General features: G+C 43.9%; 1 protein-coding gene across 1 annotated transcript; it reads right to left on the bottom strand.

The window, feature by feature from the left end:
- Positions 1 to 7,068: 7,068 nt before the first annotated feature.
- Positions 7,069 to 25,328, bottom strand: LOC119856658 (synaptojanin 2 binding protein). Its single transcript, XM_043517488.1, has 5 exons — positions 25,105 to 25,328; positions 16,816 to 16,952; positions 10,452 to 10,547; positions 7,648 to 9,099; positions 7,069 to 7,443 (listed from the first exon to the last, which is right to left on the bottom strand). The coding sequence occupies exons 1-4, from the start codon at positions 25,166 to 25,168 to the stop codon at positions 8,959 to 8,961; spliced, it is 438 nt and encodes a 145-aa protein (XP_043373423.1). The 5' UTR covers positions 25,169 to 25,328; the 3' UTR covers positions 7,069 to 7,443; positions 7,648 to 8,958.
- Between the last annotated feature and the right edge of the window lie 1,759 nt (positions 25,329 to 27,087).

Raw genomic sequence — 27,087 nt, forward strand, 5'->3', positions numbered from 1 at the left:
AGTCAGGCCAGGAAGAATGAAGGCTTGGGGTCTCACAGGATACATGACCATGTCACCTGGTACTGGAATCCATCTAAAACCTGGGGCTTTTCCATTTAGGTGTGTCAGGATCCCAGAGAGACAAAATATTCCCACCTTCTGCCAAAGCTATATAAGGGGGTGGTACAGAACAAAGGGGCTGGCAGTCGTGAGGAAATCCCCTAGCTACCACCTGACCCGGAACAAGGACCGTACCAGGGGAAAGGTTTGGGCCCAGCCTAGAAAGGAGTCTAGTCTATGAAAGAAGACGATTGGAACATCTCTGAGGGTGAGATTTACTGTATGCAGTTTCTTAATGTATTAGGCTTAGACTTGCGTGTTTTGTTTCATTTTGCTTGGCAACTTACTTTGTTCTGTCTGTTATTACTTGGAACCATTTAAATCCTACTTTTTATACTTAATATTTTTGCTTATTAATTAACCCAAAGTAAGTAATCAATACCTGGAGGAGCAAACAGCTTTGCATCTCTCTCTATCAATGTTATAGAGGGTGGACAATTTATGAGTTTACCCTATATAAGCTTTATACAGAGTAAAATGGATTTATTTGGGGTTTGGACCCCATAGGGAACTGGGTATCTGGGTGCTGGAGACAGGAGCACTTCTTAAGCAGTTTTCTGTTAAGTCTGCAACTTTGGGGTGTGTGGTTCAGACCCTGGGTCTGTGTTGGAGCAGACTGGAACGTCTGGCTCAGTAAGGCAGGGTTCTGGAGGCCCAAACTGGCCAAGAAAATGGGCTCAGCACATCAGGTGGCAGTCCCAAGAGGGTCTCTGACCAAACCCGTCACAAGCATCATTTACAAAACTCAAGCACTTTAAAAGCTGATGTCCTTAATTTATTCCTTTCCTAGCTTTTTATGCTCATCAAGAAATTTATATTTTAATCACAGCACAACTGTCTCACCAATTATGGGGCTTGTTTTATACTATCTAAATATTGTCTTAAGTAATTATGGTAACCCTTGATATATCTTATTTATCAATTGCTATTTCATGAGATGCTATACAAGAACATTCCAGGATTTGGTCTGTGTCACTATGAAACTTGGAACGTCCATGGAGTCAGTATGAAGTGAAGAAAACAGCCACGAGCATAGCGGAGAGCTCTTTTTGTTTAGAATATCACCACTTCAGTCATCACTGAGATCCGCAGTCTGTTACTGTCCAATTTTTAAGGTCTCAGCCATTTTGGGACTTTTCCATATATAAAACTTTATAAATTACATCCATGCAAGAGCTTTCAGTTATGTCACAAGTAGTTTAACAGGAAAAGTGTAACACATCAGTTTATAATACAATTATATGTATGACTTTCATTTATCTACATCATTTCTGTTTCTTTTATAGTGTTGTGTGGTTCTATATTGGAATAAGCTATCCTGGCAAAAGTGCCTTACCAACCTTAACTGGCTTTTGTTAAACTTGGCTTGTGTTGGGATTTCAAAGTTTATCTGTTCATCTTGTTTTTTTTTATTTAGAGAGGATCAGTAAATATTACTTTTAAAAAAAAAAGCCAACCTAAACACCACTGGATGAACAGGTCACCAGAGTAACAAACATCAAAGGCATGAGCAGCATGGCCTAAGCTAATCATAATCGCTGCACAGCTTGACAAAAAAAGATATATATGTGGTCTCTACACAAAAGTTTGCTATACATGCACAATCTAGCTTCACTTTTAAGTGTTGGTAAAAAGTAAAGAAAATAAATCCCGAGTAAACCTCCGAGCTGAATCTGAAGTCCAGATTTCTTGGTTTCAAAGCCATGGTGCATCCCCTCCAAGCCACTGAACCTCTCTGAGCCTTGATTACTAAAGGCGAACAGAAAATTTCTGACAGAGCATTGTTTTATTCAGGCCATTTTGTAGCCACTCCTAGTTTTGCTAAAAGCTCTGACAGAACCCTGCCTGGTTTGCTGCCAGTTTGTGCACCCAGCTCCTTGGTAGCCCAGGCTTCAAGGGTATGTGTCCCTGGAGCAGCCAGCCACTCAGACCATCCCCAAGCCAGGGCTCCATTCCCTTTAATGGAGAAATTCAAAGCTTAGAGGCTTCTCTTCATAATCAGAGTGAAATCTAAATTCCAAAATCCTCCATGAGACAGAATTAGCTTTTGCTGCACAGCTCTAATACCCCAAGTGCTGCTTCTAAAAATACAAAATAATTATATATATATATATACACACACACACACACACACACACACACACACACATATATATATATATATATATATATAAATAAAATAAAAAAAAGAGAGAGAGGAGTGCTTTGGAGTTCAATAGTAGTTATTTATAGATATCAAAGTACTCGACAAAGGACCTTGGGCAAACGTTACTATCCCCATTCTAGAGTTGGGTAAATGATGTAGAGATTTGAACTGAGGTATATGAGAAGCTCTATGCTCTACCGAGTAATATATAAACGAGAGAAGGTAAAGCAGTAGCCTGGAAAGGGTTAAGGGATCCCTGCCTATCACGTGGCTGGGTGGGTATATAAAACAGAGGAAGCTGGGTCCAGGGGAAAGGATGCCTCTTCCCTCCTCAGCTCTTTATTACCAGGAAAAGTTTCTGGGGATTGTGACTAGCATCTTTTCAGTTGAACTGTTTATTTCCTTTGTTATAAACAACAACCTGGCCCAGAGGAAAGGGCTTTTAAAGAGGACTTGGTCATGGAGTTTGCTTCCTTTCCCTGGGTGGTAAAACAGCCTGCCAGCCTATGCCACCCTTGAGAATCAGTTCCCAGCTCTGCATCAAGCTTCCTGGGTAACTTTTTGAGTCAGAACTATAGACCTGTGCACAGCCATTTTCCTTCAGGGAATCCCATTGATGGTGGCCCTGAAGCTCCTTTGCACCAGCTAAGGGGTCACAAAACAGCCACCCAAAGCCACAGGGAAAATCCTCAGTGTAAGAGGCCTGAGCCAGCACCACCCTCTCTCCTGCAGGGTGTGCTGGGGCAGAGGGCTTTTGGAGGCTCATGTAAGTGGGAGGAGGAATGGCTGAAGCAGTGCTGCACAGGCCCAGTTTGGAGAGCCTGAGGGCTGCTCTAGGCCACTTGGGGCTGAGACTGCCCCTAAATGGTGGGAGCACAAGCCACCTCCCCTCTGTCCTGTGGTCAGCCTTATTGCTCACACAGGGCTGAATTCCCCTGTAGGCAGTGGAGGAATGTGGACAGAAGAGCATGTAGAGTGATAATTGACTTGCTCAGAGTGTTTCCTTTCACTTCTGTAAAAGCAGCAGTCCCCAGTTTGGATGGAGATAAAATTATTCTGTCACCTCTTCCGCTGGCTTCAGTAATAGACTGTCATGCTTAGATGGATGGAGGGAAGTTAAAGGAAGCTGGTTGCAACTCTGAGAGCAAGTGAGGTTATTCCACTAGAGGCAGAGGTAAATTGGTCCTGCAACCTGCTCCAGTGCTTTGTGCAGTCATTTTAAATAAGGAGTACTTGTGGCACCTTAGAGACTAACATCTGAGCATAAGCTTTCGTGAGCTACAGCTCACTTCATCAGATGCACGCAGTGGAAAAATACAGTGGGGAGATTTATATACACAGAGAACGTGAAACAATGGGTGTTACCATACACACTCTAATCAGAGTGATCACTTAAGGTGAGCTATTAAAAGGTGCCACAAGTACTCCTTTTCTTTTTGCGAATACAGATTAACACAGCTGCTACTTGGAAACCTGCCATTTTAAATGATGCGACCCAAACAGGCCCTTAATGCCAGCCGGCAAGGGGGGGGGTTACAGGAACATCCCAATACCAGTCTGCACATGCTGGTTCACCAAAGAATTTACATATTAAGTCAGATATTGGCAAACTACCCAAGAAAAACAAGCTATGGGTGGTTATTCTGTCCGAGTACAACTAACTTGGGGCGGGGGGGAGGTAAATAAGAGACAAAGACGACACCATCTTATCCTTCACCTACAAAGTAAATAGGCAGTGCATTTATCTTCATGAAAAAAAGGAATCTCAACCTTGACTGAAAATGCTGAAGAGGACTTTGGGTGAGAATCTTTATAAAAAAAAGTTAACCTGTTACGTTTACTCTGGAAAGTGTTTGATTTTGTTTTATATGCAGCCACTTGTTTTCAATATCTTTACTATCTCCTGACTCTAAACTTTAATAAATTTGTTTTTACTATTAATATAACTCAGTGCTGTGGTGTTAAGCTAAAGTGCTAGCCTTCAGCTGAATCTTACAAGCTGGTGCTTACACCATTCCTTTGGGAACAAGAAGTCTGGTATTTCTGTGAGAAGCCAGCATCAGGAGCTGGATATCACAGCGGAATGCTTCAAAGAGACTTTGGGACATGGGTGCACCTACTGTTAACCTGCAAGGCAAAGTAAGGGCTGGCCTAGCCCCAGAGAGAGTGCTTGAGGGGCTGACATGCTGGGGGTGTTAGAGCTGACAGCCAGGAATCTTGCTTCTGCCTACCTGTTCACTGATAAAAGTGAAAAGGTGATTCCCAGATTGAGAAATCACATGACTCCAGTCAGCAGGTTTCCACCACAGCTGGAGTGATTAATCCACAGCCTAATACATCTTACTGAAATGTTGGTCATGATAGTCAACCTTAGATTTTCTTTTGCCTTGCTTCTTGGCATTACTCCTAGCTGTGCCCCTTGGATTTCCCCTAATCAATTCCTCTTTCTTGCTTGTATTTTTTAAAACATTTTAAGAAAGTATTCTTCTGTCATCCCTTTTAACTCTGAATCAATACACACAGCACTTTTTACATTTTGCCAGAGTCCCTTGTACACAGCATAAAAAAAATTCTTTACAATTTACATAAACAGGACACCTTCTCTCAGCATTGGCTCCTTGGATGCCTCCCTCATTAGATCAAATGAGCATTGACACTCCCTTTAGTGCCTCACTCTGCATGGCCCTTTCCTACACACTCACGATCTTGAGGCTCACCCCTCGTGTGTGCACATGCAGGGGAGGGGAGGATACCAGACGACCTTCACATGCCTGCTCTTTCACTACTCCTACTAATCGCTTGTTCAGTCTCAGTTTAAATGTAGTCCACATCTCTTCAATTTGTAAGCAACCATAGAACAAAGTTGCTGGTTTCCACCCAGTTTTCTGTGACAGGCAGGCATTCATGTCACAATACCCCTAACAACTGACACCACTTCAGACTTTTGTAAGCCAGTCTCAGCAGAGAGGGCAAGGGCTGACAGAGAATAAAGACAGTTTCCTCTCATGGCCTCGCTCCCTTTAGAGATTTCCCCCACAGTTCTGGCTTGACACGTACTGGCAAAGGTCAGTGGACGTGTAGCTTGCACTAGCACTACACATGTTGCAATCGTTTCGGGGGATAGACAAGCAATTCTAGTCTCCAGGATGGTCAGTCCATCAGCGTTCTTGACTACATGAAGATGTATACCTTAGACTCTCAGGGTATCAAACCCCCATTGCTGGCCCATGCCAGCTGAATCAGCCTCACAGGGCTCAAGCTAAGGGGCTGTTTAATTGCAGTGTAAATGTTTGAGCTGCAGCTCAAGTTCTGGGACCCTCCCACTTCACAGGGTCCCAGAGCCACAGCTGAGCAGCCCCACAAGCCTAAGTCAGCTGGCATGGGCCAGCCACAGTGTAAACATACCCTTGTGGTATTCAGAAGCTGATAGGTCTCCCAGCAGATAACTGGGAGCCAGATAGATGCTCCTAACTGACAAAGGCACATATTTAAAGACCCCCTCCCCCAATACCTGCTTTTAGTTGCATCATCTTTTATGAAGAGAAATTGCTTTTTGGTGGAATTCACTAACAATAGTCAAAGGAAAAAAAGAGCAACTGCCACAGGAACTGGCGGTACACAGCAATCTGTTCATGGGTCCAATTCATGCCTGGTGTAACTCCTGCTTGCCCTATTACTCTCTATAGGCCAGTCTATGTATTGGATACACAACTGGAGAGCAGTTATAGGACATATTTCAGACTCCACAGATCACATCTGGCCACAGGGAGGGGAAGGAAGGGCATTGTATCACACTTGGAGCTCCTTTGATCTACATAATCTCCTTATTTCTTTAGTGATCTAGATCCTTGTTATGCTATTGACTGCTGACACAAATGCAGTTCAAACTAAATTATTTTGCAATTCCTGCAAGTGACAGACTAACACCATCTTACCTTCAGATGATGCAGTGCTATGCATTTTCTTCTGTTCCAGCAATAGTTTGCCATCTGCTTTTCCATTTCTATCTTGGAAGTACCAAACTTCTGAACATTCAGTTGATAGAGTCATGCTCTCTGCAAGTTTCACAAACATAAAACTGTCGCTTTTTCAATCTAATATGAAAAGTTGGGTTCTATTTCCTGGTGAGAATTTATAACTTATTTAATGTTACAGTTTCATTTTCCATGGGTAGCTTCTACTTGTAAACGGTGCTGTATAAAAATCAATCCAGTTACTAGTGGACATTTTTGTCTGAAGAACTGTTAAATTCAAAATGGCCAAGTTATTCTGACAGAAAAGTGTCACCTTATAACAAGAGATTCTATTTCCTCTGCATGGACAGGTGGCCAAATGTTCGAGTAGAGACCTAGACTCACAAAATGTACAACTGATTGTGCACACAAAGAGTTAGTTGGGCATCTTGTGGATAATCACATTTATCTGCTTTGCATGCATAATCAAACCATCAACCATTGAACTGTAGGCACAAACCATCTTCTCTGCACATACAGCTGCCAAAAAAGAAAAGAAAAGAAAAGAAATCTTGCAGTACTTTTGGCAAGAGCAGAGGTTTGCCTTCAGCAAAGTTCTCCCTTGCACTCTCCTCCTTGCTGTGCCTGAAGGGATGCTTTATGTATCTAGCTGGTGTAGCACTCTAGGATCCTTCACAACGCTATGGGAATGTCAAATACTTCAGCACACTGGGTTTCACCTAACCACTATAGGAGAACATCTCCAGCCAGTCATACTGTGGCATTCTAAATATTTGTATAACAAAAGTTTCCTGTAAAAACAGAAGAAGGTTAGGGATGAGAGAAGTAAAGAGCGGAGAGGGCCATCAATTCAGTTTCTCTTGTTTGTATACATATATTGCATACGTGATTTTTGGCATTTATACAGATACATGTCACTTTTCTTTTTGCAAAAGAACACATTCTTTCTGTGAGACAAGAAAAACAGGTCTTATTCCACTGAGGTCAACTGATGTGTTTAAAACCAGACAGAGCGAGGAGTTACAACCCTGCGGATAAAATTTAATCACAGCTTTTGCAAAGATGGTCTCCTGCTGCACAGTCTTATTCACTAAACACACTAGCACATACAGTTCTTCCAGGCACTGTGGCCTAATAAGCACAGTTCAGAGGCTACATCAAGTACCTAGAAGTGGCTTGTTCTACAGCCTATTTAAAAACAAAAGATTGAAGTGCCTTGAAGCACTGACATCCTTTGAAAAGAAAAGGAGTATTTGTGGCACCTTAGAGACTAAAATTTATTTGAGCATAAGCTTTTGTGAGCTTCATCGGATGAAGTGAGCTGTAGCTCATGAAAGCTTATGCTCAAATAAATTTGTTAGTGTCTAAGGTGCCACAAGTACTCCTTTTCTTTTTCCGAATACAGACTAACAGCTGCTACTCTGAAACCTGACATCCTGTGTGTCTTCTCCTCCCTGCTACCCAGATAGAGAGACTCTGGCTTCCTTCAGTCTAGAAACCGGCCAGCTTTACTCTCTCATAGTAGCATGGTATTGTTCATTTCCTGCAGCATTACTATAGAACTAGCAGCCTGTTCAACAAAGCCTATTGGGATATTTTTCTCCTTTGTGGCAAGGCATGACTTTTTGCCAATTCACCTTTCTTACCAAGCCTTCTCTGTCTGCCTTCTGCCCCCCAAAAGAAGAATCTAGTGTGGCTACAGATTGCCTGCCCAGACTGTGCATCTTCCTCCTCCATCCCCTGCTTTGCCCATTGGTGCAACTCCCCAGCAGCCATGTCAGAGCCTCGGCAAGCAAGCAATAGCCTAGATGGACCAAAGCCATACCACGGAAGAAGTCATGCCAAGATCTTCCAAGCTGTACGACACTGCAGATAGCAGGTCAGCTGCTGCAATAAGTCTGGGTAAAATGAGTGTTCTATTTCCACCCCCTGCCTCCAAAAATTCTGTAACCTGACAAATGGGCTCCTGGTCGCTCCATAGACTAAACATGCTGTTGGTTCACCTCTACTTTAGAGGCCTCTGTCTCTCTCTCTCTCTCTTCCCGTTGGGCCATTTCTGATGCTATTGGGTGTCTCAACAAAGTGCTAGGATACTGGAGAGAAAGCCTCCTGTTACAATTCTTTGGTTCTTCATTCCTGAGCCTTCTATCCTTACTCCTCTCTCCTCCTCTGCAATGCGGCTGTCTGCCTTTCCAGGGCCAATACAACAACTCACTGATATTGCATAATTTGTTTTACATCAGCAGCTCCTCTGGGAACTTTAACTGTGAAACCAGATTAGATGGTATACATTTCTCAAAGGCATTTATTTAACCACCCTGCTCCTGACCCTACCCAAAAGAAAAAACAGAAATAAGCTATCCCTCACTCCTCTTCATTCTTGATTCAAAGAGGAATGAGATGAGAAAATAAAAGTTTTGTTCTTAAAACACACCCAAAGTCACATCTTAAAATACAGAGTAAGTATTTGAAAGGTACAAGAAAGGAGATGGCAAAAATTCCATGGGATCAGTGAAAATGGCACATTCATTTACACACGATAATCTCACCTCCCCATTTACTTCCTTCCTCCATCGACCCCACAAGAAAAATCAGAACATAGTGAACATCAGCAGCAGCTTTATAAGAGGCAACAATCCTTTCTGGCATTAGTCCACGATAAAACTGTTGATTCTCTTTAAATTATAATGTAGCTGTGTTATATATATATATGCACAGAGACCTTCAGAGGGGAATGTTTCACATCCGCTGTCGATATCTCACGAAGGCCCAAACTGCAGCCACTGCAGTGGCCAACACTGGCACCAAAATGACAGCTAGGGGAATACCACCTGGTTCTCCATCTCCTCTGTGACCAGCTGGACCATTCTGTGGCTGCAACTAAAATGGAAAGAAGAGCATCAATGGTAATGCAGCAAGACAGCAACCCTGTGTGAGGAATGTGTGGTTCTAGAAACACGCACAACAACATGGCCATCAGCATACTGTATACTTGGGGCCAGGGAGGGTTAGAATGCTCCAAAAGGTGTGACTGCAACTGGAGTCAAAGGAAAACCTCCATTAGCTAGGAGTAGTATCAATGCTTCCATATCCTCTTTGTAAGCCAGTCACTAGAGAGAGAAAAAACAAACACTTGGGACACGTAAGATTCCATGCAGCAGATGGTAGTGGTACACACACCACAATTCAGCATGACCTGTTCACATACTATTTCACAAGAGCTGCCCTAGTGATGGTTCAGCACTTCCTTTATCAACTTTAGTTATGGCTAGAGGTGCCAGTCTGACAGCAGTGGATTTTGGATTCCTCAGTCTCCAGAGCTGTACTAGTACAGTTTAAGCAGCAGCAGCGGCAGCTTCTTTTCCTGACACTACAAATATGCCTCTACCCTGGAGAGGGCAGCTAGGGATAAGAGGGGTGTTCTCTCTCCCTCCCCTTTGGAGAGTTTTTGGCCTCTCAGCTGAGACTGCCAACAAGGGGAACAATGAATGTCAAGCATGGTGGGGTTTTCATTACATGGACACCTGCCCACTAGAACTGCACTGAGTCCAGCAACTCTTTTCACATAGATACTAAGCAGCCTGCAGATTGTAACGTTACCACCATCAGTGACTGGGCCAGATTTGAATCAGCAGCCTACCATGAAAGGCTCAGTATCCAACCACCAGTTTCTGTGCAACCCAGCCCTCCTCTAGAGGGGGCTTACTCTTTACCTATAGAGCTATATTCTGAATCAGGACTTGTCACACAAGGCTCCGGCCTCTTCTCCCACCATCTTACATCCCTCCCCTCATAGACAACATGGAACCAGAGATTAAGGTATGGGAGAAAACTTGGGACTTCATCTGACTGTCCAGTGAGACATATTTTGCCTGTTAAAAACGACTGGATAAGAGGGCAGGACCATACTACTCTAACTCCTTGTGGCAAAGAAAGGATCACAGGACTCTACCATTCTACTTTCCAGCCCCTCCAGCGCATCAGTAAATATGATGGATAGATACTGCTGATGTTCATTAACTTGAATGTTCACTCTAGCAGAAAGGTGCATTCATTAAATAAATACAAAACCAATCCTCTAACCCACCCACCCCCATATACATTGTAGAAAGGAAGAGCAGAATTCCCAGAGGTTCAAAGCAGACAGGAATCTACAAGAACTCTCCTTCAGTCTGACCCAAGCCATGGTAGCAGGGCCTCAGGGACAACCACCAGGAGCTGGCAATACACACCCTGTGTTGAACTTTCAGAGAAACGTTGTAGCCTGCATTCCTGAACAGTTCCACAGCATCCTTGTGCAGCAAGTTCTTCAGGTCCCTGCCGTTAATCTAAACACAGGAATAAAAAAGGGAGAACTAGTAGCTGTAAGATCAAAAGTTCTCTCTCAGCACTGCAGAACAAAAGAACAGCCACGAGTTTAGGTAGTCAGAATTATTCTAAATGCAAGAGGGCACTAAAGCCACTTTCTGTTACCGGACAATTAAGCAGGACCTCAGTATATTCTAATTAGAGAGGATCCCAAACCGAAACCCCAGATCAAAGCATTGCTAAAGCTTTTCTAAGTTCAAAGTTGGTTCTGAACTTTTGTAGCTTGGGTTTACCTCTAATTCTGATATACAATGGTTGAGGCAGGGGCTTAATACAATAGAATTCCATTTATCCAATCCAGCTATAAAATTACTTGCCATTTGCTTATCCATCTTATCCAACCCCCTATTTACTTGAGTGGTTTGAGGCTGAGTGGTCTGAAACATTTTGAAATAAAATGGGTTCTACAAAAGCATCACACAGACAGACCGAACCCTTTGTTTCCACCTGCCTCCAGATTTGAAAGTATCTTGTCCCCTCATTGGGGATTTTGGGTCAGGTGCCAGCAAGGTTACCTTGGCTTCTTAACCCTTTACAGGTGAAAGGGTTTTGCTTCTGGCCAGGAGGGATTTTATAGCACTGTAACCACCTTTCTGTATACTCTTGCCTTTATATTTATGACAGATCCATTCTTGGAAAATTTCCTCTAAGATAGACCATGTTTAAAAAATGAGTTAAATATTTAAGGATATTTGTACATAAACAAAAGATAGATTTACACTAAACATTTGATAAATAAGCAGTTTTAAAAAGAAAGTTGATTAGATGTGTTAGTATTTGCCCATTTTCAAATGTGCACACTTTTAGTGTATCTGTGACAGAAGTTCCTGCAGCGTCCTGAACGAACTTTATTGGATTAAGTTAAACTTAATTAAATGGCGTTTAATATCTTTGGGGTCCTGTGTATTAAAAATACTACATAACTCCTCTAGGAGGAAGGGGATATGAATGTAATCCCTCTCTAATTAACCCTTTGAAGCCATCCCCCTGGAGAGATGCATACATACTAGTTCAAACTGGATTCTCCAGGAACCCACAGACACAGAAAATGTTTTTGGATAAATAGCCTGGTTTTAAGTTGGCTCAGGGCTTTCTTCCTGATCCAGCTAAATGGACAGGACCCATGGAAGGCTCCTTAGGGCAGGGTTGGAGGGACTAGGCCTATGGAGGCCACATAAGACGGGGTGTTGTTCAGAGTTGTAGATGAACTTGGAAGCACAAGAAAATCCCTTGGGTGGGGTTTAGAAGGACTGCTCCAGCCAAAGCCCATGTTAGGGTTGGGGTGATCTCTGATAAGCATATTAGTATGTGTGTAGGTTCTCTCTAGTGCTCTTACTGGGAGAATAAAGTAGGTTTACACAAAGACTGTGGGCAGTCACACTGTTCACCATCACACTGTTCACCATCTCTGAAGAGAAAGCAAAACAGGAATGCTTAGGAAACCAGTTAGTTTTGGGAACACCACAGTATAGTCAGGGGACTGTGCAGTCTGGAAATACCTAGGTGGAGACCCCTGTCTCTCTTAAGAAAGGCCTCCAGCTCCCCAGCCATTGCCTGAGAGCAGGTCCCCTTGCTGGATCACTGAATGCACAGGTTTCCCTATACTGTGACCTTAATATACTGTCAAATGCTGTGGCATGGGATGTATTAATGTTTCATGGATGAATACCGATTAACAAATTCAACATGCAATCCAAAATAAAAACCTGCATCTTCAGTTAGTGAATGCCTCGGCCCTTTTATTGGCTTTCACAGATAACACACTTTTATTGGAAATAAGGTTTGAAAAATGGATAAGACCCATTGGGTAAGTGAATATACCAATGGAAAACCAACCAGGGGATCTATGCAAAACTACTACCTACAATATATTCCACGTGCTTTGTCCCATCCAGTTTCAAATAATTCCAGTAATGAGGCTGCTACGACTTCTCACAGAAGAATGTTTCAAAGCCTTGTGGATTTTACCATCATGAAGTATTTCCCGATACTTAGCATAAGGGTTTTTTTTGGGCTAAATTTCATCCCTTTACTCCTAGTTATACCCCATTGGATGTCACTGAACTATTCCTCCCCTTTCTTGGAATTTACATCCTTCAACTGCTTGTTCACAATTATTACACTGTTAAGGTAAGGTACTTATACCTCACTCTTTGGTTCAGCAATCAAGCACCAACTTACACAAGCCACTCAGTTTATTTATACAAGCCTAAAACTGGAACACAACGAGTTTAAAAAAAAAAAAATGAAAATCCATTAAACATACAAGTGATGTATCATATTTTAGCCAAATTCTGTGCTTGTTAAAATGCTGTCACCTCATATCACTGACAATAGTAGAAGAAAATCTTTAGACCACATTTGATCCACCTTAACCATGGTACCGGCAAGGAAAGCAGCCAGGATTAGTGAAACCCTTAACAGGAAGCCCAGCTCCTCCTGAGCAAAGGGTTAATAATAATCCCAATAATACTGATCAGTATACCAGGGAGAGAAACCTAGCAACTGAAAGATGGATGCTCCATCCACACAGATATAAATCATAAGCAACTCCAGAAAAGTCAGTGGAGCTACAGTACTGAAATACTGGGGGGGGTAGGGGGGGGAAGAGAATTAAACAAAAAACAAAACAAAAACCCAAACCCAAACCCTCTGAGATGCACGTCACATAGCTGTGCAAGCCTAGAGGCCAAGGAATGTTTCTAAGATTCGTGATGTGACGGAGAGACTGCCGAGACTCATCAAGCCCTCGGATCGCTACCCCTTCCTGCTTCTCCACGTGGGCACCAATGATACTGCCAAGAATGACCTTGAGCGGATCACTGCGGACTATGTGGCTCTGGGAAGAAGGATAAAGGAGTTGGAGGCGCAAGTGGTGTTCTCGTCCATCCTCCCCGTGGAAGGAAAAGGCCTGGGTAGGGACCGTCGAATCGTGGAGGTCAACGAATGGCTACGCAGGTGGTGTCGGAGAGAAGGCTTTGGATTCTTTGACCATGGGATGGTGTTCCATGAAGGAGGAGTGCTGGGCAGAGACGGGCTCCATCTTACGAAGAGAGGGAAGAACATCTTTGCCAGCAGGCTGGCTAACCTAGTGAGGAGGGCTTTAAACTAGGTTCACCGGGGGAAGGAGACCAAAGCCCTGAGGTAAGTGGGAAAGCGGGATACCGGGAGGAAGCACAGGCAGGAAGGTCTGTGAGGGGAGGGCTCCTGCCTCATACTGGGAATGAGGGGCGATCAACAGGTTATCTCAAGTGCTTATATACAAATGCACAAAGCCTTGGAAACAAGCAGGGAGAACTGGAGGTCCTGGTGATGTCAAGGAATTATGACGTGATTGGAATAACAGAGACTTGGTGGGATAACTCACATGACTGGAGTACAGTCATGGATGGTTATAAACTGTTCAGGAAGGACAGGCAGGGCAGAAAAGGTGGGGGAGTAGCACTGTATGTAAGGGAGCAGTATGACTGCTCAGAGCTCCGGTACGAAACTGTGGAAAAACCTGAGTGTCTCTGGATTAAGTTTAGAAGTGTGTGCAACAAGAGTGATGTCATGGTGGGAGTCTGCTATAGACCACCGGACCAGGGGGATGAGGTGGATGAGGCTTTCTTCCGGCAACTCACGGAAGCTACTAGATCGCATGCCCTGATTCTCATGGGTGACTTTAATTTTCCTGATATCTGCTGGGAGAGCAATACAGCGGTGCATAGACAATCCAGGAAGTTTTTGGAAAGCGTAGGGGACAATTTCCTGGTGCAAGTGCTAGGGGAGCCAACTAGGGGGAGCGCTTTTCTTGACCTGCTGCTCACAAACCGGGTAGAATTAGTGGGGGAAGCAAAAGTGGATGGGAATCTGGGAGGCAGTGACCATGAGTTGGTTGAGTTCAGGATCCTGACGCAGGGAAGAAAGGTAAGCAGCAGGATACGGACCCTGGACTTCAGGAAAGCAGACTTTGACTCCCTCAGGGAACAGATGGCCAGGATCCCCTGGGGGACTAACATGAAAGGGAAGGGAGTCCAGGAGAGCTGGCTGTATTTCAAGGAATCCCTGTTGAGGTTACAGGGACAAACCATCCCGATGAGTCGAAAGAATAGTAAATATGGCAGGCGACCAGCTTGGCTTAATGGTGAAATCCTAGCGGATCTTAAACATAAAAAAGAAGCTTACAAGAAGTGGAAGCTTGGACATATGACCAGGGAAGAGTATAAAAATATTGCTCGGGCATGTAGGAAAGATATCAGGAGGGCCAAATCGCACCTGGAGCTGCAGCTAGCAAGAGATGTCAAGAGTAACAAGAAGGGTTTCTTCAGGTATGTTGGCAACAAGAAGAAAGCCAAGGAAAGTGTGGGCCCCTTACTGAATGAGGGAGGCAAGCTAGTGACAGAGGATGTGGAAAAAGCTAATGTACTCAATGCTTTTTTTGCCTCTGTTTTCACTAACAAGGTCAGCTCCCAGACTGCTGTGCTGGGCATCACAAAATGGGGAAGAGATGGCCAGCCCTCTGTAGAGATAGAGGTGGTTAGGGACTATTTAGAAAAGCTGGACGTGCACAAGTCCATGGGGCCGGACGAATTGCATCCGAGAGTGCTGAAGGAATTGGCGGCTGTGATTGCAGAGCCCTTGGCCATTATCTTTGAAAACTCGTGGCGAACGGGGGAAGTCCCGGATGACTGGAAAAAGGCTAATGTAGTGCCCATCTTTAAAAAAGGGAAGAAGGAGGATCCTGGGAACTACAGGCCGGTCAGCCTCACCTCAGTCCCTGGAAAAATCATGGAGCAGGTCCTCAAAGAATCAATCCTGAAGCACTTAGAGGAGAGGAAAGTGATCAGGAACAGTCAGCATGGATTCACCAAGGGAAGGTCATGCCTGACTAATCTAATCGCCTTTTATGATGAGATTACTGGTTCTGTGGATGAAGGGAAAGCAGTGGATGTATTGTTTCTTGACTTAGCAAAGCTTTTGACACGGTCTCCCACAGCATTCTTGTCAGCAAGTTAAGGAAGTATGGGCTGGATGAATGCACTATAAGGTGGGTAGAAAGCTGGCTAGATTGTCGGGCTCAACGGGTAGTGATCAATGGCTCCATGTCTAGTTGGCAGCCGGTGTCAAGTGGAGTGCCCCAGGGGTCGGTCCTGGGGCCCGTTTTGTTCAATATCTTCATAAATGATCTGGAGGATGGTGTGGATTGCACTCTCAGCAAATTTGCGGATGATACTAAACTGGGAGGAGTGGTAGATACGCTGGAGGGGAGGGATAGGATACAGAAGGACCTAGACAAATTGGAGGATTGGGCCAAAAGAAATCTAATGAGGTTCAATAAGGATAAATGCAGGGTCCTGCACTTAGGATGGAAGAATCCAATGCACCGCTACAGACTAGGGACCGAATGGCTCGGCAGCAGTTCTGCGGAAAAGGACTTAGGGGTGACAGTGGACGAGAAGCTGGATATGAGTCAGCAGTGTGCCCTTGTTGCCAAGAAGGCCAATGGCATTTTGGGATGTATAAGTAGGGGCATAGCGAGCAGATCGAGGGACGTGATCGTTCCCCTCTATTCGACACTGGTGAGGCCTCATCTGGAGTACTGTGTCCAGTTTTGGGCCCCACACTACAGGAAGGATGTGGATAAATTGGAAAGAGTACAACGAAGGGCAACGAAAATGATTAGGGGTCTAGAGCACATGACTTATGAGGAGAGGCTGAGGGAGCTGGGATTGTTTAGTCTGGAGAAGAGAAGAATGAGGGGGGATTTGATAGCTGCTTTCAACTACCTGAAAGGGGGTTTCAAAGAGGATGGCTCTAGACTGTTCTCAATGGTAGCAGATGACAGAACGAGGAGTAATGGTCTCAAGTTGCAATGGGGGAGGTTTAGATTGGATATTAGGAAAAACTTTTTCACTAAGAGGGTGGTGAAACACTGGAATGCGTTATCTAGGGAGGTGGTAGAATCTCCTTCCTTAGAGGTTTTTAAGGTCAGGCTTGACAAAGCCCTAGCTGGGATGATTTAACTGGGACTTGGTCCTGCTTTGAGCAGGGAGTTGGACTAGATGACCTTCTGGGGTCCCTTCCAACCCTGATATTCTATGATTCTATGATTCTATGATTCTGGCAAAGCAAGGCGGCAAAACGGGATGAGGATGGTCTCTGGTCTACAGAATATCTATCTCATCTCCTTGCTGGCCAAAACGCTCCCTGATCCCCCAAACACATGCCTCCCAGTAAGCGACTTACCGCTAAAATTTTGTCTCCCTCCTGTAATCTGCCATCAAGGGCGGCAGCCCCATCTTCTTTGATCCGGCTGACGTAGATGCCACTGTCGTTGGCAATGTACCGATGATCTGTCCCACCAACGATGTTAAATCCCAATCCTGAGACACACAGAAAACAGAGAATGTTGAGTAGATAAGAAGATAGGTCCAATACATTCTTGTAGTGGGGGGGGGGGCAGTGGCCCCAATGCAGCAGTACCTTCTCCTGTCTTCATTGGCCAGGACACCTTCTCATCAATAACTGTTTCTTTCAAGGAAACCAGAAGACTCTACATTTCACAATGGACCATTCTGTAGGTCTAGCTTCAAGCAATAATGAATCAAGCCTGCCAACACCTTTGTGAGGTAGGAAGTATTATCCCCATTTTATAGATGGGGAAGCTGAGGCACCAAGAGGTTTACCTGAGCCCAGGTCACGCAACTTCCAGTCCTGTATTTAATCATGATTTAATGTATACAAGTCATTTGATCAGGCCCTAGGGTATTGGAGTACAGAGTTTTACCCAAAGACATACTGAATTGACAGACTTCTTAGCCATTCACATTTTATGTAAGCATCTGCAGCAACTGTGCAACCACTTTGTATTGTCCCTGGAATCTGAAACAGGACAGGAAATGAAGTCAAAGGACTAGGGGATTAAAAAAAAAAAATGGAAATTATGGCCTGATTGAGGCAGTTTGGGATTTTGTATGTTTGTTAAAAATAAAGTTGATTACAGAACTCTAGCTGTAACCAGCTGGTGGATTAAAGTGCATTGGAAGATTAAGACTTGTTTAGTCTAATCCAGAAGAACAGACTGAACTCAAAGGCTGGAGCCCCATGGACTGCTAGAACACAGTCTGTACCACAATGCAACAAAATATTTGTAAATAAATGAGGAAGATGATCCGGCAGCATGAAAAACTTGGGAAGTCAGGAGCAGACATACCAAACATCTGAGGGAGGAAAAGGAGAAAATCTCCTTCTGACATGATCCTGTTACTCAGGAGCTACTCTAAGCATGATCTGAAAGCAAGTCCCAGATGCACACTTAACCAAGCTGATGCTTTCTCCCTTGACGCACTGGGTAGAGGAATATGAAACCTGAGACTGGTTAACAGAAAGGCAAATAAAAGCTAGCTTGTTGCGCCTTGGAAGTGGCTTTTTAGCTCAGTTATAGGAGATCAGAGGGTCTGGGGTGAGCCATAATGTTCAGAGAGTGCCCTTACTGGCTGACAAAATACAGCAACACTAATGGCAGCCCTGACATTCCCCAGCCTTTTTGTTCCCTTTCCTGTCAGCTTCAGACAAATGGTGGAGAGGATGGAATTGCTAGCAGGGTTTGGGAGAAGCGAGGCAATGATGTTGCTAATGCAGTAACGTCTGGTTTAAAAGATACTTGAATGAGATACTACACACTTTGTGGCAAAAACCAAACAAGCTGACAAAGCATTTCCTGTGAAGCTTAGTAATCTAGGAACAGAGGGGGAAGGAAAAAAAAAAATGTAACTGAGAAAGTTGGAGAAGAAGAAGATTTACCAGAAATATCAGAGGATCCCATTCTAGTGATAGAAACACAAATGAACAATAACAAAAAAAGGGAGATTTTTAATAGGTTTTCAGCAATCAAGGCAAAATATAGAAGACTTGTTATTTTTATCAGAGGACGCAGTTTGGGAAACGTGGAGGAGGGATATTTTTGGTGACCAGAAACAAGTGCAGTGGATTCAACTTATTAGCAGCTTGTTGGATCATATTAAAGAAGTTCTGTATTAAAAATCACAAATGAGTTTGATTCCCCATAATTAGTAATACCCTGGAATTTAAACTAAGAGGTCTCTTGGTTTTTGGTACTGTTTCTCTCCCTCTATCTGTGAAACTTGCAAGCTGCTAATTGCGTTAGTACATTCTAAGACAGTCTGTTCTCAAAGCAATTCTTTGTAAGAACTACTCACAGAGAGAGACTCAAAGCAATACTCTGTAACAGAAACAGCACCCAGAGACTCCCTGCCCTTTTGTTGTATTCATCTCGCTTTGTTAACAATTGTGATTAAAAAAAAATAGAGATAGAGGATGTGTGTGGATGGATGCTTGGTGTGGACAATAACTGAATGATCAGGGAGGTGCCAGCCTAAGAATCCAGTGTCATCAGCCGAAGGTGTCAAGTGGAAACAACCAGAGGACCCCTGGAGGGCAGACTGGAATCCATCCAACAGCCTCAAGGATGGGAGAACCAAAGAACAAGATAACATCTGGCAGCACGGAGCTGTCAGGAATGCGCCATCTGCTGATTGATTCAGCAACAGCATGGTAAAACAATTCCCATAGACTGGCATAGGAAGAAATTCCTATAAAAATGGACTCTCGAAAGTGAGAACTTTGGGGTCTGATTCTGCAAACCAACTTCCAGGAGCATCAGATGATCATCTGACAAGGCCGTGCTCCCTCCTCATGTCCAGGCCGCTAGTGGCTTGGCATAAGCAACTCTAAGGTTGGCAACTATGATAACAACCTTGCAGAATGTACGTGTGTGTGTAAATATTGAATAGAATGTTATAGCTATAACTGCTTACTATGATTCTTTCTGTATTCACAATAAATGTGGCATTTTGCCTTTTCCCCTTTAATAAGATCCTGTTGGTTTTTATTTTATTGGTATAACAAGCTCCTCAGTTGCCAGCAAAGTGTCGCTATTAACCAGCAGTTGCTAATAAGTGGAAAGCAGGTTTGTGAGGCGGTAGCCAGGGAAGGAAGTGCTGGGACATGCCTTCCCTGGTTGCAGCCCCACAGATCTGCTTGCAAGTAGGACAGCAGCAGGGAGCAGAGATGCAGCTGGAATGCCAGGGCTTTCCAGGGAATGGGGAGTACTCGGGGCCCATGGAGCTGCCTGATACTTCTCCATGTACTCTCTAGATGAGGGAGCTCAGCACATCCCAGTACTTCCTTCCTTATGGAGTCCCCCAGCAGGGTGCAATTGGGAGAGCACAAGGACAGAGAGATACCATGCAGTTCCAGCATCTGGACTGCAGCTAACCCCATTTGCTTACAGCTTCCCTTCCCCACTCCTGCCTACACATTGGGACCATAAAGAAGGTCAGGGCTATCCACAGGCAAGTTTGCAGGCCTGCTTTCCCAGAAGGAAGTGCTGGGATGAGCTGAGCATCAGCAGCAAGCAGATTTGCAGGGCTGCAGCCAGGTGGCCCTGCACTCCCCTCTGCCTTCAGCCCCACAAACCTGCCTGTAGGTGGAGCCTTTCTTAAAAGAAAAAAAAGTTGCTAATAAGTAGAATGCTGTTGCCAGTACAGTAACTCCTCACTTAATGTTGTAGTTATGTTCCTGAAAAAGTGCTACTTTAAGCAAAACAATATTAAGCGAAGTCAATTTCCCCATAAGAATTAATGTAAATAGGGGAGTTAGGCTCCAGGGAAATTTTTCTGCCAGACAAGACATTATATCCAGTATACGTTTTAATCCAACAATTTAATACTGTACACAGCAACGATGATTGTGAAGCTTGGTTGAGGTGGTGAAGTCAGAGGGTGGGATATTTCCCCGGGAATGCCTTGCTGCTAAATGATGAACTAGCACTCAGCTGAGCCCTCAAGGGTTAACATGTTGCTGTTAATGTAGCCTCACACTCTACAAGGCAGCATGGACTGAGGCAGGAGGGAGGAAATAAATAGATGCAGGGCAGTGGCTACAAACACTTACCTGTGGAAACTGAAAGGGATGATGAACCCATGCTATCCTGCTGGAGCGTACCACTCCCTCCTCTGGGCAGCATATACACAGCTGCATAGGCGCTGACTTTCTAAAGTGCCGGGAGGTGCATGTGTGTTTTTCTGTGTGTGTGAGACAGACACATTGCCCCTTTAAGTACGCTGCCCTTTTAAGTAGATCAGCATGTTCAGACACAGCAGCAGCCTGTCGTTTCCCCTGCCCCTCCCCCAGCTCTGTGGAGATGGGGTACAGGAGTGGGGGGGGAGGGATACCCTGACATCAGCATCCCCTCCCTCTCCCCTCTGCACAGCAAGCAGGAGGCTCCCCAGGAGCTGCTCCAAGATAGAGAGCAGGAGCAGCACATGGCAGTGGGGGGGGAAGAGGGACACCTGAACTGCCTGGCAATGGATAGCCTGCTCCCACCTGCACACCTACTTACAGGGAACTTAGAGGAGCTGATGGGGGGTGCTGGCCCACCCTGGTTCCAAATCTCCAGGAGGACGGGCTGCTCTTCCAGAGAATCCTGCAAGCAGTGATCAAAGCAGGCAGCCTAACTACGTTATAAGGGAGCATTGCGCAACTTTAAACGAGCACGTTCTCTAACAGACCAGCAACATAACAAAACAACGTTACCAGGACGACATTAAGTGAGAAGTTACTGTAACTGAATCCCATCAACATTATAATCAATGGAAGAGAATTGGTTCACAGGAAAATGTTGCTATTAACTGGAAGTTGTTAATATCCAGGTTGCTATTAAGCAGAATCTACTGTATTCAGAACAGATGCATGTTTCACAATTCTTCCTTTGCAAAGGAGAGAGAATCGACAGGCTAAGACAGACACCAAATGGCAAAATATTGCCAGATGAATCTAGAACATAATTTGGCATTCCATAAAATTTGATTTTTGAGCAGTGTAAACTTATTGCTCTGCCATTGTAACTACTTCTTCCTCTTCAACAAACTTTTGCCAGAGATGCAACTGTACCCATCTTAACAGTTCGCAAGCACAGTCAACATTCATATTTAGAGAAGGATTAAACTGTACAGGCACCTGAACTTTGCCAAATTAATGAATGATCAACTATGTGATAAGTGCTTTAATATTATGAGGAAATGAAGACACCTTGGACCCTACAGATTATCTTACTATTTAACCTCTATAAAATATCTATCCCTTATAAGTGGATCAACAATCTTATGTAAGTGCTAGAGGCCCTAACACAAAGACACCAAGTGCTAGCAAATAAATTCAGGTCAGAGTGTTCTCTAATGTACACGAATAACTGCAAGTCAGCATGAGCCCCAAGGCATACATCTAGCAAGTTAGAATTTGATCAGCAGGTTGAATCATGCCCTGATGCTGACACCAAAGCAGCAGTGCTAAGACATCTGAAGCAAAACCAGGATAAGAAGAAGCCCAACAACTGTATACCAGCCTCACACACCTGAATTGAGCTGGAGATATGGAGTCTTTCATCTTTTGACCATCAGATTGCATATATTCAAGGTCAGGTACTTAGATACCTATGTTATGAGCAGAGTACAAAGTCCTGGACAGAAATATTAGACAGGTTAGTAGTGACAACAAGTTGTTACCATACGTCAATGTGAAAACTTGTTAGACTCAGGTCATACCTACCTTCAGTAGGGAGTTTAAAAACCTAAGATTTCCTCTTCCCCTTTCTCTCATTTAAAAATACAAAAATCAAATCCCAAAAACATATATATCCTCTACTTTAAGGAAATCCAGAAAATAGCGGTGCTCATGAACTAACTTCTTCATGATCTTCCTAAACTCTGTTCCCCTTCAGTTCTATATAATGAAGTGTTCTAATGGCTGTAGGATGGTAGCACCAAGAGAAAAATCAAGAAAAAAAAAATTTTGAAGTGTTCAGATCCCCTCATGAGGGGTTGACTCCAGAGACTGAAGTACCACTTTCTGTAGTCAATCACTTCAGTTTTGGATCACAGCATATCAGAAGGACTAGATGAGGGAAGTTTTCACTACTGCTACTTATGCGGTACCTGTTCTACGGATAGCTAGAAGACTTCATCTCTCAAGGCTGTCAAGACAGTACCTTTCACTAGAACTAGATTCATTATGGAAAAAAAAAAAAAAAAAAAAAAACAGTGACACCTGCAACAGATGTGGATGTTGCAGTCTCTGCAAAGGATGACTGGAGCCAAAACTGGTCACTAGCCGTACACAGCATTGGTATGGATTGAAGGTCTGGCAGATTTTCATTCATACTTATTCTTTAATTAAAGATGAGCCCTGAGCCATGCAGTCCAGCTCCAGAGTCAAAACTCCCCCAATGTTTGTGACTCTTTGGATTAAGGAGTTTGAGTCAGGCACATAGCTAACTGAAGTTTTGATCATGCAATTAAAAAAAAAAAAGTTTGATGGGTGCTATCGCTGGGCCAAAGGCTGTAATGGAAAAGCTAAAACTTTTCTGTGTCCTCTATCCCACTCCCTGTCCCTTCCCTTAACACCCACACTACACTTAGCTACCTACTTAGTTAACCCACCGAACAGCAACAGTAAACACAAAGCAGCTAGTGTGGTACATTGTCACTCTGACCAAATTTTTCAGAAGCGGCCAATGATTTTGGGTGCCCAGTGTGTCCATTTCAGAAATGCAGAACAACTGTACAGCCAGCTGAATTCCACAGGAGCTGGGGGTGCAGTGCACCTTTGAGAGACAAACCCGTGCTGTTTTCCCAAAAGCAGGAGCCACTTTTGAAAGTTCTGGGCCTGGTCTGCTGTGGGAATGTCAGTCATGTTTTGCTTCAATATTCACCACTTTCTTTATCCTACCAATATGTTAAATGAATTTGTCTGCAATTGACACTTTAGCCATACTATTAAATTTCTTTAAATAAAAAGACTTTAAAAAAAAAAAAGCTCAACAGTCAGCATGTCTGAGGGTGTTTTGTACTGTTACCACAAGGAGTCTGGTGGGCAATTTTGGAGTGGAAAAATTACCACCGCAATTATTAAATCGTTTGTATGTGTGCACACTTGGCTCCTAGCATCCATGGTGCACGTCCGCACTAGGAGCGCTTGTATCGATTGTATTGTCAGTGTGGGGCATTGTGAGATGGCTCCTGAAAGCCAGTAACAAGCGACATAGGCATTGACACTGCATTAACCTAACCACATTGACTATGACTTTATGCTGCTTGTGGAGGTGGGGTTACTAAATAGGCATAGAGAGACACTTACACCAGCAGAAGCCAACTTTAAGTGAAGACACTGCCACAGCTTGATTGACACAAGACAGCTTACACTGACAGAAATGTGTAGCATAGACCAGGCCTTCATCTAGACAAAGCCAAAGGCCTGAATTTTTAAAAGGCACTTGACTGTTGCTGTGCCCAGTGTTGTGCTAACTGATCTAGAAGCCTAAAATCTCATTTGCCAATGACTTATGTATTTAGGAATCCCATTGATGGTGCCTAAATCCCTTTGGGAATGAGATTTAGACTCCTAAATCAGTTAGGCATAACACTGAGCACAGTAACATTTAAATGCCTTTAAAAACCAGGGCCAAAGTGCCAAGAGTTAACAAGCAGCAACATCTCTCCCATCTCTTCAAGCAAGGTAGGACTACTGCACTACTGGCTGCATTATCTTACAGCTCTAGGATTGTTCTTCCCCTTCCCCCCCTTCATTAATGGCTTGGTAGCACAAATACACAGTTACACACCTGCTTAACACCAGGGCTTCCCTTTCAGCCTTGTTTTCTAGGAGAAAAAAAAAGAACAAACAATAGATCTCCAGGGGGGAGGAAGAACCCTATTACAGTTTAGGGTCATTATCTGGTTAAACCTCAAGTACCCCATAGTTCTTCCTTTAAAAAAAAAAGCCATACTTCTATTTCCTTGGAAGAAAATCCAGCTGCATTCTCTTCCCCTGCCCCAGCCCCTTTTAATTGCGGGGATTCTTATAGACTCTTTTCAGCTGCAGCACAAGCCAACGCCACTGTACAAGGCTAACATAACTGAGCCATGAGCGCTTCAGAGTAGCAGCCGTGTTAGTCTGTATTCGCAAAAAGAAAAGGAGGACTTGTGGCACCTTGGAGACTAACAAATTTATTGCATCCGATGAAGTGAGCTGTAGCTCACGAAAGCTTATGCTCTAATAAATTTGTTAGTCTCCAAGGTGCCACAAGTACTCCTTTTCTTTTTGAGCCATGAGCAAATCTCTTTATAGACATATGAATCAAAGCACAATGCAGCGTTAGCCCCCCCCCCCCCCGAGCATCCAGAGAAGCTGCAAGTACGTTTTAAAAAGCAAAGTTTAGTGGGGATTATTAAAACCAACCAAGAGAGATTCCTTCTGCCTCGGTTTCTCTTCCCCACCGAAGGTATTTGCAAGTGACTCTGCTACTAGAAACTAGTGCCAGGAGTATACAGGCCTCAGGCCGGATCTTTCCTGGCAGCTGTGAAGCCAAGCGAGTTCCACAGGGCCAGGCTCCTCGCCAGATCACAAGTACAAGGATCCAGCAAACCAACCTCCCGCCCGCCACCTTTAACTCTGTACCTGACGGCCCTCTGGTGAGATCGATCACTTCCTCCACGAGGGCGCAGTCCGCTCCTCCGTTCATGTCGCACCGTTTTAAAGCTCACTCTCTTTGTCCGCCGCCCGCCGATTCCCCGCCTCTCCGCACAGCTGTTGAAGGTGAAATAATCTCCCGGGCCTGAAGCAGCCGCCGCTACTGCGGCACTTTCAGTTTCATCAGCCTCTGAACGGGGCGGGAGGAAGCCCTGCTAAGATCTCTGGGATTTGTAGTCCTTCTCTGCAACGACTGCTCACTTTCATTCTTGCTGGGAAAGAGAGAGGAGTACTTGTGGCACCTTAGTAGGATGACCAGATGTCCCAATTTTATAGGGACAGTCCCGATATTTGGGGCTTTGTCTTACATAGGCTCCTGTTACCCCCCCACCCCCGTCCTGATTTTTCACACTCGCTGTCTGGTCACCCTACACCTTAGAGATTAACAAATGTATTTGGGCATAAGCTTTTGTGGGCTAAAACCCACTTCATCAGATGCATGCAGTGGAAAATACAGTAGGAAGATATAGCTACACAGAGAACATGAAAAAATGGGTGTTGCCATACCAACTGTAAGGAGACCAATTAATTAAGGTGGGCTATTATCAGCAGGAGAAAAAAAAAGCTTTTGTAGTGATAATCAGGATGGCCCATTTCAAACAGTTGACAAGAAGGTGTGAGTAACAGTAGGGAGAAAAAATTTTCCCATGCTAATTCCCCCTCCCCACTACCATTACTCACACCTTCTTGTCAATGAGTGACAAGAGATAAACTTTTGAGAATCAGAAATAGTTGTCACAGAAGCACCTATACTTAAATATTTTGAAAATGAATATGGACTCCAAGATCTCAGTCTATGCAAGTTTCCATGGTTGGGGGGTATGTCTTTGCAGGATAATTGGCAAGTGGCTCCTGTTAAACTTGATCCCAAGATATCAGATTTTACAATTACATTTTTATGTACAGAAAAGCTCTTTTGGATACCTCATCAAGCTTTCTAAACTATATTTGTTATATTTTTCCTCTCTCTCTGAAGGCTGTATAGTTGTACTAATGAGGTTAACACAGTCTGACTTTACAGATGGAGAGACAGAATAAAAAAATCAGATCCAATCAAAAGATACAATGAAAAAAATCTCTAAATTGCTTCTAAAATAGTTTTTCTTGTACAAAATATGAGGCATGTGGAAAGTAGGTGACCATGTGGTCTGCTATGAAGGTGTTAGCAGCACTTGAGACAATCTGTGTAACTCACTCATAGTTTTATCACCTGTGTGCATTGCAACTATCCTAAACTCATGACCATTAAATATTTAAACCAGGTATACCATCTATATCCCCCTATTTTAGGCAAGAGCCTTTTTGGGTTTCTGTCCAAAATTGCAGACGTAATGTAGAGACTGGAACCTTCTCTTTTCCCCTCACTCCTGGCCAGCTCAAGTGAGGGAGGGGACAATAAGGAAATGAGCAAAAGAAAAAGTAAATAACATTTTTACTGTTTCATATTTTGTTTATGTACCATCTGCAGGGTTGTAATTAGAGCGATATTGGGGAGTTAATGGATGTAATGTTGAGGCCTGAAGGCTCTGTGACAGATTTGTTTGGGAAGCTATCATATGGAATGTTGAGGCATGAATGTTCCTTGAGGGCTAGGTAATTCAGGTCAAAGGAGAGATGCTAAAGAAGGAAGTAGGCATAAAATTGCTCTTAGGCAGAGTAGCAGCACCTAGAGCCCTATTTTTCTCTCCCAAGTTGATCTGATCAGTTCGAACTCCACTGACTCAGGGAGCCCAGAAGAGGAAATGGTCTGATGTACTGGATGAGTCAGCTCTCATCAGTATTCCTTTCAAAGGTTGCCTGGACAGTGCTTGCTTCAGAAGATCCAATCAATGTAATCAATTTCCCATTCCCAACCTCTATGTCAGGGGTAGCCAACCTGAGCCTGAGAAGGAGCCAGAATTTACCAATGAA

This window comes from Dermochelys coriacea, chromosome 6 (assembly GCF_009764565.3).
Source record: "Dermochelys coriacea isolate rDerCor1 chromosome 6, rDerCor1.pri.v4, whole genome shotgun sequence".
Lineage (NCBI taxonomy): Eukaryota > Metazoa > Chordata > Testudines > Dermochelyidae > Dermochelys > Dermochelys coriacea.

Bases quoted from the DNA above. Each gene is read 5' to 3' on its own strand.
- LOC119856658 (XM_043517488.1), bottom strand. From the start codon at position 25,168: ATGAACGGAGGAGCGGACTGCGCCCTCGTGGAGGAAGTGATCGATCTC. The intron at 10,548-16,815 runs GTAAGTCGCTTA...TCCTGTGTTTAG, and splicing joins AGGGAGACAAAATTTTAGCG to ATTAACGGCAGGGACCTGAA. The intron at 9,100-10,451 runs GTGTGTATTGCC...TTTCCATTTTAG, and splicing joins CTCTGAAAGTTCAACACAGG to TTGCAGCCACAGAATGGTCC.